Genomic DNA, 14,267 nt, shown 5'->3' with positions numbered 1-14,267 from the left:
AACTCGATTCCAACAATAATTTAATTTGCTTAATTTTTTGACATTTTTCCTTTAACATTTGGCTTGAGTTCCGCAGATATACGTCCTTTAATTGCTAAGCTTACTTGAAAGAAGGGCTTTTCGATCGCTTTGTATAAGCTTGCCATTTTAAATGTAAAAACAAATAATTTTTATTCTTCAACACTGTCAAATTTTCCATTTTTTTCTCCTATGTAAGAAAGTTTTGACAACTCTTTGGCATTTCTGGTGTCTAGGGGGCAAAACTGGATTCCAACAATAAATTAATTTGCTTAATTTTTTTGACATTTTTCCTTTGACATTAGGCTTGAGTTCCGCCGACATACGTCCTTTCATTCCTATACTTACTTGTTAGAAGGACTTTTTGATCGCTTTGTATTAATATTACAAAAAAACACCTTTGGTTTTCATGGTCATAATAAAAAATCATTAAAAAGATGCCATTTATAGTTCACGTGTCTTGGGTTATTGATGTTGCTATGGACACTTTAAAAAACGAGCGTTTTTGAAAGTTGGATTTATACACGCTGCAGCGTTTTTTAAATAAGCAAAATAGACTACCAATAAAAAAAAATTATAACAAGCAAACAATTTTTCATAGCTGGCCCCTAAATTTTGAATTTTTCTGTCCAAACTTTTGTTTAACATAAAATACATTTTTTGTAGATGTCAGCGAAGTGGCTTTCTCAACAGATGCTCATTCATCTTCTGAAAATTCGAATAGGTTAAGTGTGTCCGAATACGTCGCTATTGGAACATGTAGCGTGCTACTCGGGCTGATTTACGTCGCTTCGGTCTTCCTTTATGTCCATTTGAAGAAAAGAAATAAGGATACTTCACGTAAAAGTGAAGATAAAAATCTAACAAGTGCCGAAGAAGGGGTCGTGAAGAACAATCCGCTGTTAAATATGACAGGGCATTTCCAGCCAGATACGATCTACACCGACTCAACGAGCTCCGATCCTGAAGCAGATCTAGTCCAGCACAGCGATGACAAAAAGACTAAATTGGTACTTTATTTACTCAAAGTTTTTTAAACATTTTATGAAAAATAAAAATTGTTTAGGGTCACACAACTTCCGCCCTGGTCCATTCACAGTACCAACACACTTTCGGTCTCCCGCCCTCAGTTTATCTCGATTCTAATCATCAAGACCCATCATCTATCGAAAAACTCCCCGAAGAGAATGTTTCCATAGTTGAGACTCTCGAAGGGCGAGATGACCGGATCGATTCTTTTAAAGCCCTCACAGGAACAGTCCGACGAAAATTATACTTCAACCCGGCCTATTTCGAGCCCCAACTTCTATTGGTACTACTAGAAAAAAAAAAAGAACAAAACTAACATTCGGTTATTTTAGACGCCTCCACCTGCCGCCCTTGAATTTTTGGCAAAAATCCGCGAAGTCATAACAATTGCCAAACAAAAAATGGCCGCTAAAAAATTCTCACCAAGCCTCATCGTTATCCCTGAAGAAGACAACTCTCACACTGAATCACCCTACGACAACCCCAAACCTTCCATGAGCCGTCGTAGTAGTATGATAAGCCTCAAACGTGAAAATAGTCGTCGAAAAACTTGCACCGGATGCCCAGGTTGTGAGCCTCAAGATTTCACCCAATTGTGCGGAAAACTCCCCGAATTCCCCTCCCTGGGCGCTTGCAAAACCTGTTCGTCCACCGACAGCAAACAGAGGAGTATCCGAAAGTGGCTCGAAGATGTTCCTGTGTTGAAGCAAAGTGAAGAAGCTTTCGGAAGAACTCCAAAGAGGTTAAGATCGCCAACTCGATCGCTTCCAGATGGAGCCGCCACCCCCTCGAGGGCGCTTTCCCCGCGACCGGCGTCCGAAAGAGCGACTTCGCCGGAAAAAAATCACCGCCGAGTTTTTAAACCTAAAGCGCCGCCTCCGCCGCCCCCTGAACACCAATACGATTCGGTTCCTGTCGAGAAAAGGGAGATGAGTTTCCCGCCACCGGATATGATTCATGAGGCAATGGTGGTTGATCAGGAGGAGATTCGAATTCCCACTCTTACGAAAAAGCATATGAGGGCGGTAATTGAGGAGTTGGCCATTCAGAGGGGGATGGTTGATTCGAGTCCGGAAACAGCAAAACGGGGGATAAATTATGAAACGGATAGTTTGGAACGAAACAGGGGGTACAGCACACCAACAGAATATGCAGATCTTTCGTCTTCGCAGCCTAGTCCTAGCCTCAGTACTGCCCTACCCATGGATGAAGAAATGACCATGAGGAATGCCATATTTAATAAGAAGACCGGAAATATGACCATTTCGAAAATCAACGTGGATTGTCTTCATGAAGATGAACACGACTATGAACTAATTGTTCTGAAAAAAGGCACTCTTCAGAAACAAAATTTCTACAAGTTACCGGAGCTTCTCCAGAGGAGTAACGGTTATAGTTTGGTTAGCGAGGTTTACGTCAATAATGGTTATAACTACAGTAGTGCTCCTTCATCTTCCAGCGATTCCAATTGTTCCACTTTTGACAGACGCACCCTCAAAGTTCGGTTAGTTTTCATTTTTAGAAGTATTATTTCACAATTATTTTATATAAATATAATACAAAACGTTCTCCAAAAATCAGCATTGCCTGGTCTGGTCATAGAAGTCACAGGATGTTCTAATAGAACCATGTTAATGGTATGTGTTTTTAAATTTGTGTAATAAAAATAAAATAATGAAAAATGTTTCAATAAAATGAAAAGGTAAACTGTAGAAAATATAAAAAATACTAACTTATTAATTCTTAAAGTATATAAATTGTAATATTTACAAAAAGTAATACACAAATTCAAAGGTATCAGCGTTTTTTACTTATACCTACTTAATAACTACAATACATAATTACAAAAATAATTTTTTTTATAAAAATTTAATAACACAAATACCATTAATAAGGTTCTTTTAGAACATTAGGGGCATTCAGTACAGCAATCGATTACAAATCGATTGACCATCGCAGACGTCGTGCTTGTTCAATGAAAAGCCATGAATGTTAATCGCTTAAAGTGTTTGTCATCGAAGAAATTTTACGATGAAACTTTTTAAATAGATTTGATCTACAAACATAACCAAACTTTTCTTACTTTCAAATTTCAAAATTTGTATTTTCATGTGAGTTCACGGTTAGTATGTGGATTTGGTTTTTAAAAACGTAATGTGTTCTGTGAGTCATGGACCGTGCTATCGTGTTCAATAAACGTTCGAGGCGATTTATAATCAGAGCGATTGGATTCAATTAATTGATGCAGTTAATTGAATACACTTATTATTTTAATAGATAATGCGTTTTTTATTTTTGTACTTGAAGAAAACTTGGCATAATCAGTTGTTTTTTTTTCATATTTGAATTGTGTGAATGTCATTATTTTCTCGCAGCGACCTCATGCGTCAGGTTTCCGAAGTGGTGCACAATAAGACAAAATAATAAAAAAATCGGTATAAATAAAGGACTTCTACTACATACACACTTCTTTGGCACTTTAATGTAAGAAAATTACCAAACAAGTTTTTTAAATGGGATTTTCGATTTCGTTTTTCTATTTATGGTGGCGGCATCTACCAGCAGCTTTCTGAAATGGTCCCATCTTTAGGCCCGTACCTAAGTTGACAGATTTAGGGGGGAGAAATGCTTACAAAACGTAGAATTATTTAAAAACATAACTATAATTTGTTATATTGAATAATATGTAAATTTTTATATAAATGCAAATTATGGAACCATGTTTGTTTCAAGTAAAAAAATAATAAAACGCTTTATCATTTTCTATTAATGTTCTAATAAAATCATATTAATGGTATTTATGTTTCTAAATTCTTATAATAACAATAAAACATCCTTTTTTATTAATGAAAATAAAAAATAGGAAATGTTTCAATCAAATGATGTAAACTGTAGAAAATATAACAAATACTAACTTATTAAATCTTAAAGTATAATAAAATGTAATACTTACAACAAATAATACGCAAATTCAAAGATTTCAACGTTTTTTACATATACCTAGTAAATAACTACAAAACATATTTACAAATTAATACTATTTATAGAAATTTAAAAACACAAGTACCATTAATTAGAACATAATTTTAATTGATAATGCTTTTTTTATTTTTTTACTTGTAGCAAACATGCTTTCATAATCTGCATTTATACAGGGTGTCTCAACTAAGACTTTCGAGCCTGATATCTCAGATATTTGTTAACGGATTTTTATGAAATTTAAAATGCAGATATTTTAGAAGATAAAGATTAAAATCCAATTAATGCAACAACTCAAGTCTTAAAAACGTAATTTTTACATGCCTTTCTAAAATGTTAAGCCTTTTAAGATTTATATTAAAAAATTATCGTCAGTGAAAAAAGCTATCACAAAAAACTCGTTCGTGGAAGACGTCTGTTTCGCGACAAAAATGAGAAACAAACTGTTAAACGTGGGTAGAGATGCAAAAGCGTAGATCTCTATGAGACAAATGAGCAATACCATTGAATTTTGATCAGTCCTGCTCGCAGAAACGTAACTGTCACGCAAGGGACATTTCACAATTGTCTCTCACCCATACAAAGTTAAAAAACAATATTTTTGACTTACTTTTGGAACTGGATGCTTTAATTCTTTCAAAAAGGACTAAAAGACTGAACAACAACTGAAAAATTCTAGACACTTGAACATTCAGGACTTTGGAAATGTTTCGTACACTGCTGTTTGGGTTCTCTTCAAAAGCTTGAATAACAGCCCCAACTATTGCTTCGTTTCCAGTGACGTGTTTTTTGTCCTCATTCGATTTAGTTCAGGTACGCTTCCTGTGTCTTCGAATTATTGACGATTCTTTGAACTTTAAATTTCATAATTAACATTTCACAAAAAGTCCAACGACACTTTCCGTAGGCGAATATTGATACCTTTTTCAACAACACAGAAATTTCAGTCACTGTTACTGGTTTTTAAAGTACTTTCACCAAATTAAAACAATTTTACTTTTCTGACAGCGCGCACACTTTTGACAGTTTTTTTTTCAGTGGTACACAAAATGCCGCATAGAAATGCTTCTTCTATTGTTTCAAAAGGTGACTGTCCAAACTACTATCAAAATTTGAATTAAGTTTCTAACAACAAAATTTAATTTTTATCTTTGTTTAATTTTTTGTGTGGCCACTTATTTTTCGGGGTTTAATGAACCAACGGTAATTTGGCTTAATTTTAAATAAAAGAAATGTGTTTTAAAATTTCATTTTTTAACTTGAGGTCTTTTTATGCCCCTAATGGAAAGACCACCTCCTACAATATATGCATTCTAAATTTCATTACAATCCGTTGACAAGTAAGGTATTAAGGTATTAAGCTCGAAAGTGTTAGTTGAGACACCCTGTATTAAAATTTATACATTATTTAATATAATAAATTATAGTTATGTATTTAAATAATTTTACGTTTTGTAAGCTTTTCTTATATGCAACTACTAAAACACTTGTCCCAACATGTCCTCTAATTGCAATATTTAGTAATTTTCTGCGACCATGGTCGAAGGTAATTTTCGGTTTAGATGCAACTGTTGGCAAGAGCCGCTATTCTGTCAATTTTTTGGGAGATAAGATAATTGGGGTATGCGATATACACCCCACCCTTTATTCGCTCCCCACCGAAAAGGTATCTATAGTTTAGGCAATTCTGAAGTTAAAGTCTCTTAATAAAAATGTTCCAACTCTTTGCGTTTGGAAGAAAAGAACGTTTGAAAATAGCCAATTACAAAAGGCCTTGCTCTGGAGAACTGGAAAACTAAGGGAACAAAAAACGTTGTTAGAAAAACAAAAAACTGGTAGAACGGACCATAAAAGTGGGCACTTGAATTACTTTTCATTCCTTAGTAACACCTAATTTACTTACTGACATCTTTCGACGTAGCAACTAGTAAACACCACATACTGTCTTGAAAACAGGCCTAGTAAACAATCAAATAGAGCTCAGTCGTGCAAAAAGTACTATATCTCCTAAACGAATAGAGATCCCATTTTGCGGCTTATAGTGTAAACTATATTTACTAAGCTACTTTTTAAAATAAAGATAATTTAAAAAAAATGGCCCAAGCTACTAAAATTTGGACTTGAAAGTTCACTTTCGGTTTTCAATACGAAAAAAAATTCAAATTTCAAATTTGATTTTAGAGTTAAAGCGAACAGTGAATTTTGTATATGAAACATCATTTTAAGTATTTTTTTATATATTGTTTAATTAGAATAACAGTTCACAAAAACGTTATGCTAAATATTTGGTCAATTTTTAGAAGTCAATAACTTTGTAAATAAGTCGCTCACAAAAAAATCATTACGTATTTACGTTCACACCTTCTAAGAGAATTGTAACCGAATTTCAGGTTGTCGCATGTTTTTAACTTGTCCGCTTCACGTGAAATGCCCCATTTGTGTCACTATCTGTGACAACGTATCACTCTGACACTAAAAATCTTTCAAAACTTGTCAATTTTTTGTCATTTTTTCAAGGTCTAAAAGCCGCTGCCATTGTCAAAATCATATGATGACAGTACCTCTGTCCATGACAGCATCCACTACCTTAGGTAAATGTTGGCTTTTTATGATGTGGTAATATTGACAACAAAGTTTTGCTGTTACTATAGATATACAAAAGACAATAAAGAAACGTAAAAGGGTGTCTATAGTTTCAAATTCTCCTACTAAAATTTCCCAAAAAATATCTACCGATTTTATGGTCATTTAGGCAGGGTTTACTACCACTTCAATAAATCCGTCACAAGAGATTATGCAAAGATGCTTCTTACCAGGACCGTATTTGAAAAAACGAAATTTAGACAGCACTTAAGAAACGCTACAGTTACATTGGTCAGCCGCGAATGTGTTAAAACAAAAGCATCATATCTAGTAATACTTATTTATTGTATAAGTGTTTTAGAATAGTATATTAAAAAATAAGTTTTATAAGGGTAGTTTTGGCGCACTAATCCCAAGTTAGAAAACGAGTCAAGCCGTAAGCGAATTTTCTATGGGATTTTTTGTCGTTTAGGAAATCTTGTTTCAGTTGCTAACGGTAATAAATAATAAATAAAGAAGAAATGATGATTAAATTGGTCGTACGTGTATTCCACGCATTATCGATGAAACTCTTGAAAACTAAATATCCCTAAAGTACAGTGTATTTTAATGAGTCATAAACGACTCCTACTGATAGACGTTAGTAAACGTATTATAAATGCAAATTGGTATAAAAAGCATTTTTTTTGTTGTAATATTTTTTGTTTGTAACATTTTAAGCCTTCTTTTTAATACCTAAATCCTGGATTAGAAACGCAATTTAGAACACGTTTTCCATATCAACGTGTTTTCACTATTTTAAAAACACGCTTCCCATAGCAACGTGTTTTAAATTTAATTTATTATTATTAGTTTAATTTTTAAATTTAATTTAAAACACGTTTAAATTTAGAACAAATTAAAAAAAAATAATTTCATTTAACTTTAAGCTTAACTCGAACTTTAAGCTTGTGTTTTTGCACTTGTATTATTAATAACTATAAGTGGAAAGAATGCGAGTGAAACACAAATGCAATACAACGTTTTATCCATATTCACCACATTAACAAAATGGAATTAATCAAAGTTAAATTAATAATATTCGTATTCGTAAAATGAAACTTGGCAGGCTTTGTCTGGTAGTCATAGTTACTGGCTGCTATGGCATAAGTGAAATAAAGTTAATTTATTCCACTAGTGGATAATAGGTCACTATATGCTTCATAAGTGTGGATAAAACTCCAATTATAATATGATTGTAAATAAGAGTTATTTTCTAATTTTTCCTGGTTATTAATGGTATTCAAATCTGCTTTGTTTCCAAATACAAAATTTTAAGTACGGTCCTGATTACGGTACTCATGCTATTCGATCACTCGTAAAGTGATTAGGAAGTGAATGTTGTATCTTTTGGGAAACTTTACCACAAGTTGCATTAAGTGCAATCCGGCGTTGCCAGCATGTGCATTCTTTAAACGTCCGTGGACTTTTGTGTTTCTTTTAATGTTTTCTATTACCATTGAAAGGATTGTTTTATCTAGAGTAAATACGGGCTAGGTGCTTTTTCGGATAACTAAAATATAAGATAAAATTACTTATCTCCTTCTGTTGTTCGGTTCAAGAATGGGATAAGTACCTGTCACATATCCCATTCTTGCACCGAATAATTTTTTACTGCCCTATCGAAGTTGTCCCTTAAACTATTCGAAATCAGAAAATGTTTCTTGTTTTCTGGGGTGCTGAACGTAAAAAATAAAATACTGTTATTGTTTTTATCCCATTGTTACATAATATGTACGAAGCAAAGCAAATCTGTGGAGATTCAAACGTACTTATCCCGTTCTTGCACTGAAAATTTTTTTGTTCCTATTATCTTAATTTATCAAAATATTTTACTCAAAATTAGATATAAATGTATTACTTATAACTTATGTATTGAAACAATAACGTTAAGTTCCAATTTAAAACAATATATTAAAGTATAAGTGGACATTGAGGTCTTTAAAACACGCGCGACTTTTCGAGCACGACGGCGTAGCCGAAGTACTCGAAATAGAGCAAGTGTTTTAAAAACCAGTTATCTACAAATAGTTTAGGATATTTTTTTTACTGGTACACTCTGAAATCATAAATACTGATATTAATATTACAAAAATTGGAAATAATGTAATGTGAGTTATCGTTAAAATCGTTAAAAAGATGCCATTTATACTTCACGTTTCTTGAGTTATTGGTGTTGCCATGGGCAGTACAGGCTGATTCAAAAGTACCTGACAATTATTAAATTGAACTGAATTAAATCATTAAACATTAATCATTAAACTCATTTAAAAGTTCCTACGACAAACAAATGTTTGAGCGTTTGTTCACGAGATATAGCTCTTCAAAGTTAAATTTTTAAGTTAAGTTTTTGGTGTTTCAGATCATATTTATTTTACTTTAGTTAGCAGAAACGACAGCTCTTGGAACATTAAACAAATACCTGTTGAAAAAAATCTACAATTAATGTCCAATGGGGTACAAAACAGTTAAAAAAATTGCAAATTTGAAATCAAATTCGGAATCATAGGAAACAAAACAAATCGATACTGCTGCTGAGGAAAAGAAATTTAAAAATATGTGAAAATTAAGTTGCTTGAAAACAAAACCTGACTTCATTTTTGTGCTTAACTGAACGTCTTTTATCACCATACTCGAATTTGTCCGCCAGTTTTGAAGGTCCCTGTGTATGCTCAGTGAAGAAAACTTGATTTTTTAATAATTGTTAATATAGGATGTTTCACAAAACTTTACGAGACAAGTCACACTTATATCAAGACATGAAATAAGTTTTGAAAAATTCAAGAACGGTTTTCGAACTTAAAGCAAATGAATAAATATTCATCTTGCTACAAAACTACTTTATATCTGATTTCTGAGGTTGGAATATTTGCAATTTTATTATTAATATTATTATTATAATAATTACTATTATTGTGGTGGCACGAACAGGGGCAAGGCCTGTTATGTTCGTCGACAGGAACACATGTGAACAGCTAGTAAAATTAGCAGTATTGACGATTCGATTATACTATCGTTCAGGCTATTCCAGGTCGAAAAAACAACTTTTGTAAGAAAGTTTTGGCAAAATCGAATTTATATTTTTCATGGTACACTTTCAGAGAGTGTCCACGAAGTCGAGACGTATCTACCAAGGTGAAAATATAGGCTAGATTTACATTATATTTATGGGTGAGGATTTCATAGGTGCAGACAAGATCACTGAACACACGTCGTTGCTCTAAAGTTGTCAGTTCAACTGCAGAAAGTCTCATGTCGTATGGCTTGTTTTTTAAGGTGTCTGCAGATTTTGTAAAACGACGCTGTACTTTTTCAACCAGAAGTTTATCTTTGACTAGATGAGGAAACTATACGAGACTAGCATACTCCACAACTGGTCGGACAAAAGAAATTGTTGTAATTCGCTTGGTGACCCTGATGGTTTATGGCACTAGGAAACGGTCTTCTTATAGATAATCATGACGCCGATAATTACTGCGAGTCCGTAGATTATAATTGTCCAAATACTGGGTGTTTGGAAATTCCGCTCTCAAAGGAAATTTCTGGGTTGTTGTTTAGGAAGTTTGTTCGCATAGAGATCTTCCAAAAGATATCTTCAGGCAGGAATTACTCGAAAATGAGAAGTACAATTTATTCATTGCCAAATATTTTGACTTTGGTGTTATTACTCGAAACTGACCTACTGAATACAAATGATAAATTTCGAATTCGTAGGGAAGAGCAATTGAGATGGACACAATATATGTAATTTTGATGTCGATTATATAACTCTCAATTTTTCGCAAAATACAAAAAAATATTTTCCTGAAAGCGAATTTTGCTTCTTTATGCTGGTCGCCAAATTATTTTGCTAATTGTTTTTTTAATTCCTGAATTATTTTTCAAATCATTCCATTAGTGAATTTAATTCAAAAAGTATGGCTTGAAAGTCATAATAATATATGAGGCAATGGCCATACTCTTTGATTTTGGCCTTTCCTAGTTTAACAGAACTTGATCCTAAATTTTTTATTTTATTTTCTAAATTTCGCAGTCACCTTCGATTGAGAACACTTAAAAATAACCGGTGACCGGATCTCTATCATTTTTAGCTTGCTGGCAAATTTTACAATCATTAATGAAGGTTTCAATGAATTCTTTCATGAAAGGCTAGTAATATTTTTTTCTGGTTCGCCGAAACGTTTCATCTATTCCTCTGTGATTTGCTTTATCGCAATGATAGTTTTGTATTACATCTTTAATGTTGTCTTTGTTAGTAACATCAATCACTTTGTTGGTGCATAATTTAATCATTCATGATCAGGATTTACATGAGTATAAAAATTATCGCCGTTATTTGTTTGAGGCTCCGAAATTAATTTTGCGTGGTTACAACAGTCAGCGTAATACTCCTCTGTAGTGTGTAATTCGATCGTAGGTGGTGTGTCCACATTTGAAGTTTTAATTTTTGTTATTTGTTTACCTCTTGTGGCAATAGTTATTAGGTTCAGGTTAGTTCAGGTTGTTTTTTGATTTGTAATATGTACAATAATTTAATTTTTGTAAAAAGAGTTTCCAAGTGATCTTTTTCAAAGCTTATATTTACACGTAAAATTTTAAGATTGTCAAGGCCTAAAAACCCATCACAGAATTCATAAAATTTGAAAAAACAATATTTGAATGTTGCATTTTTTGGTCAGTTAAAAATCTTTGAAGAAGATACTGAAGCACTAAACTTATGAAAAGATTGTTGAAAAACAGAGGACACACTGAAAGGATTATATTTAATTAAGTTTGGAAATTACTTTTTGGCAATTTCTGAATTAATAAAAGATTTTGTTGATCCACAGTCAACTACAAATTTGGCATTAAATTCGAGCAAAATTATATACGCCAGTACGTTGAAATTTATCATATTATAAATGATACATTTGTTGGTGTTAAGTTTGACTGTTGGTTTGAGGCAGTATTGCATCAATACGTATCTTGCATAGGCATCGGTACTATCGGTATCACTCACATGATAAGTGTATTCTGAATTATTTTTATTTCCGGGAAGTTCTGTGTCATGTATTTCGGTATTAAATAACTCTTCTGAGATGCGGTTCATCGTAACCTTGTTGCGAGGTTGAAGATCCAGCTTGCTGAGTAAGTGTGTTGTATTTTTTCCGTGTATCGTATTAAAAGTGTTTCGGGTGGACACACTCAGTGGGTAGGATTTGAAAAATGTATATTTTCTTCTTGATGTACGAGTTGAAGTCCTTCACTTAAATTATATGGTCGCATACACCAAATGTTTCTTCCCAAAGGTTCTTTTAAGCCAGATAAAAATGTTTTCAATGTTAAATTTCGGTTTTATATTTTTCGCTTCTTCTGTAGCTTCGTGAATATTCATGTAGTTACATAAATGATTTAAAATATTTAAACAACGTTCATAAAATTGCTGTGGTTTTTCATTAGAAGCTTGTCTCATCATTAACTAAATCTGGATTCAGGCAAGTTTCATTCCTTTGATCAGCAAAACTTCGACTTAAACAATTTTTTAGATCGTCCCAAGTCGTGGTATTTTGAATATTCACTAATAGTCTGGCGTTACCTTTTAATTTTGAAATCATTGAATTAAGAAGATATACCTTTCGAAAACATTCTGGATTTTCACGGTTATAAAAATGAGTCAGCTGACAGGTATCGCGACAATTGGATTGGAATTCGAGTCAGTTGCGAGATTAACATTTAAATTCTCAAAATTTGAAATTAAATCGTCCATAAATTGTACTCACATTAAAAGAAAGATGATTTTGGATATCTCCTGCCTAAAGAACTGTGAAATTGACTTCTTTCTGGATCCGCGATTCTTGTCTTCCCCAGAGCGGTCTTCTTTGCAAATTTGGACTTTTCCAAATTTCGATGGCTTATTTAAAGTTTCTGTTTGGGTGTGATAGAATGGGATTCTTGATCCACTTCAAATCGATTAATTTCAAGCCAACAAGGGTTGGATATTCGGTAAATCGTTGAAACGAAAATTGCCCGCACGATACGCACAACTCTAAATTAACCCTACTGACTGCGCCAAATAGGTTTTTGAAAAATTTAAAAACGATTTTATAACTTAGAGAATTTATTCACCTTGCTACAAAACTACTTAATATCTGATCTCGTTGGCAACAAGACAACAAGTGTCGCTCCCACGATGCCGTATTATTCTTGTTGCCAGACAATTAGGTGTTTCATCAGCAGTTTCCACGTTACGGGACGGTATACTTGCCGACAACATATCACATGGCATATATATCACATCGCATAGTCCATCTATCTTAATCACTAACTAAAAGTGTTGGATTTTTTAAAGGGGTAAACAAACTAAGGAAAAGACTATAAAATTTTTCAAAATTTGTAATCGAGTTCGTATCGTAATATATACCTATTGATTTGGTTCATCTTACAGACGCAAGCCTCGTAAAATTATGTGAAACACTCTAAAAAGTTTCACTATTTCATCATTTATCACCGGTGAATCGTTCATCGGTCTCAAGTAGTACAAACACGTTCAAAAAACTGGAGTAGAGATGGAAATGGAAAAACATGTATTTTTTCCGAAGATGATTTTAATGTTAGATGCAAAGTGGAGAGCAATGATAATCATCTAAGGGAGAAAAGAGGTTTTCCACCAATGGAGTATTCGGGAGGTGGAAAACGATACTTTTTGATGAGGCCGGCGAAAAAAACCTTTCAATTTGCATCACTGACAATAGCAATTTTCTTTCTACTACTTTCGAGTTTTTAGAGATTGGAATCACAACACAGAAATTGTGTGTCATGGTTACAGAGGTTTAATTATAACACTACGTTTTTGATATAACTTTTTTTAATTCGTTTTTGCCTTTTTAGACTTAAGTTTATTTGTGTCAAAACAACTTGTTTATATAATTTATCCATCATCACATTATAATTGGAGTTTTATCCACACTTATGAAGCATATAGTGACATTTTACCCACTAGTGGAAAAAAGTAACTTTATTCGGGCTGATGCCCTCATGTTTAAACATTTTTGCGTGGATAATAGTTAATTATTTAAGGAGTTTGAGTGTAAATCGGATGTTTTATTTCACGAGTGGATTATCAAACCACGAGTGAAAACGAGTGGTTCATCATCCTCCCCGAGGTGAAATAAATGTACCGATTTACACGAAAACGAGTTGAATACAACATTTTATTCCTCGACTTAAAATTGCTTTAAATTTGTTAAAAATAATCCGACGTTTCGTATTGGGAAATGCTAAACAGTTGTCAAAACTTACACAGGAGAAAACAGGAAATTTTGACAGTGTCAAGGAATAAAATGCTTTCTAAAACACACAACAAATAACTGTAATTGTTTATCCAATGTTTTAATACTTATTTACTCAAAATGAGCTTAAAATGATGCATTCTGAACAAAAAAAAAAATTGATTAATTTCATTACACAAATTATTCATTTTTTCCGTTCATTCGCGAATAAAATTTCTGCTTAACCCGCTGTTATAGTGCTTGCGTGGTTAAACGAATAGCTCATTAAACACGAATTTATTCCTTTATTCGTTCCTCCTATTATATAATAAGGAACAATTTTTTAAGCTGTGTGAGTAGCTAAAAAACTTC

General features: G+C 33.0%; 1 protein-coding gene across 2 annotated transcripts in view; it reads left to right on the top strand.

The window, feature by feature from the left end:
- Window positions 1-14,267, top strand: part of sha (shavenoid) — a 72,093-nt gene that overhangs the window by 56,270 nt on the left and 1,556 nt on the right. For both annotated transcript variants that reach the window (XM_961646.4, XM_008199897.3), the window contains 3 exons: window positions 685-1,028; window positions 1,085-1,330; window positions 1,380-2,551. In XM_961646.4, coding sequence (XP_966739.2) covers window positions 685-1,028; window positions 1,085-1,330; window positions 1,380-2,551 — 1,762 coding nt within the window. The remainder of the gene's footprint in view (window positions 1-684; window positions 1,029-1,084; window positions 1,331-1,379; window positions 2,552-14,267) is intronic.

The sequence above is a fragment of the Tribolium castaneum genome, chromosome 3 (genome assembly GCF_031307605.1).
Source record: "Tribolium castaneum strain GA2 chromosome 3, icTriCast1.1, whole genome shotgun sequence".
NCBI lineage: Eukaryota > Metazoa > Arthropoda > Insecta > Coleoptera > Tenebrionidae > Tribolium > Tribolium castaneum.
The sequence above is the reverse complement of the archived record's forward strand: the minus strand, read 5'-3'. Positions and strand labels throughout refer to the sequence as shown.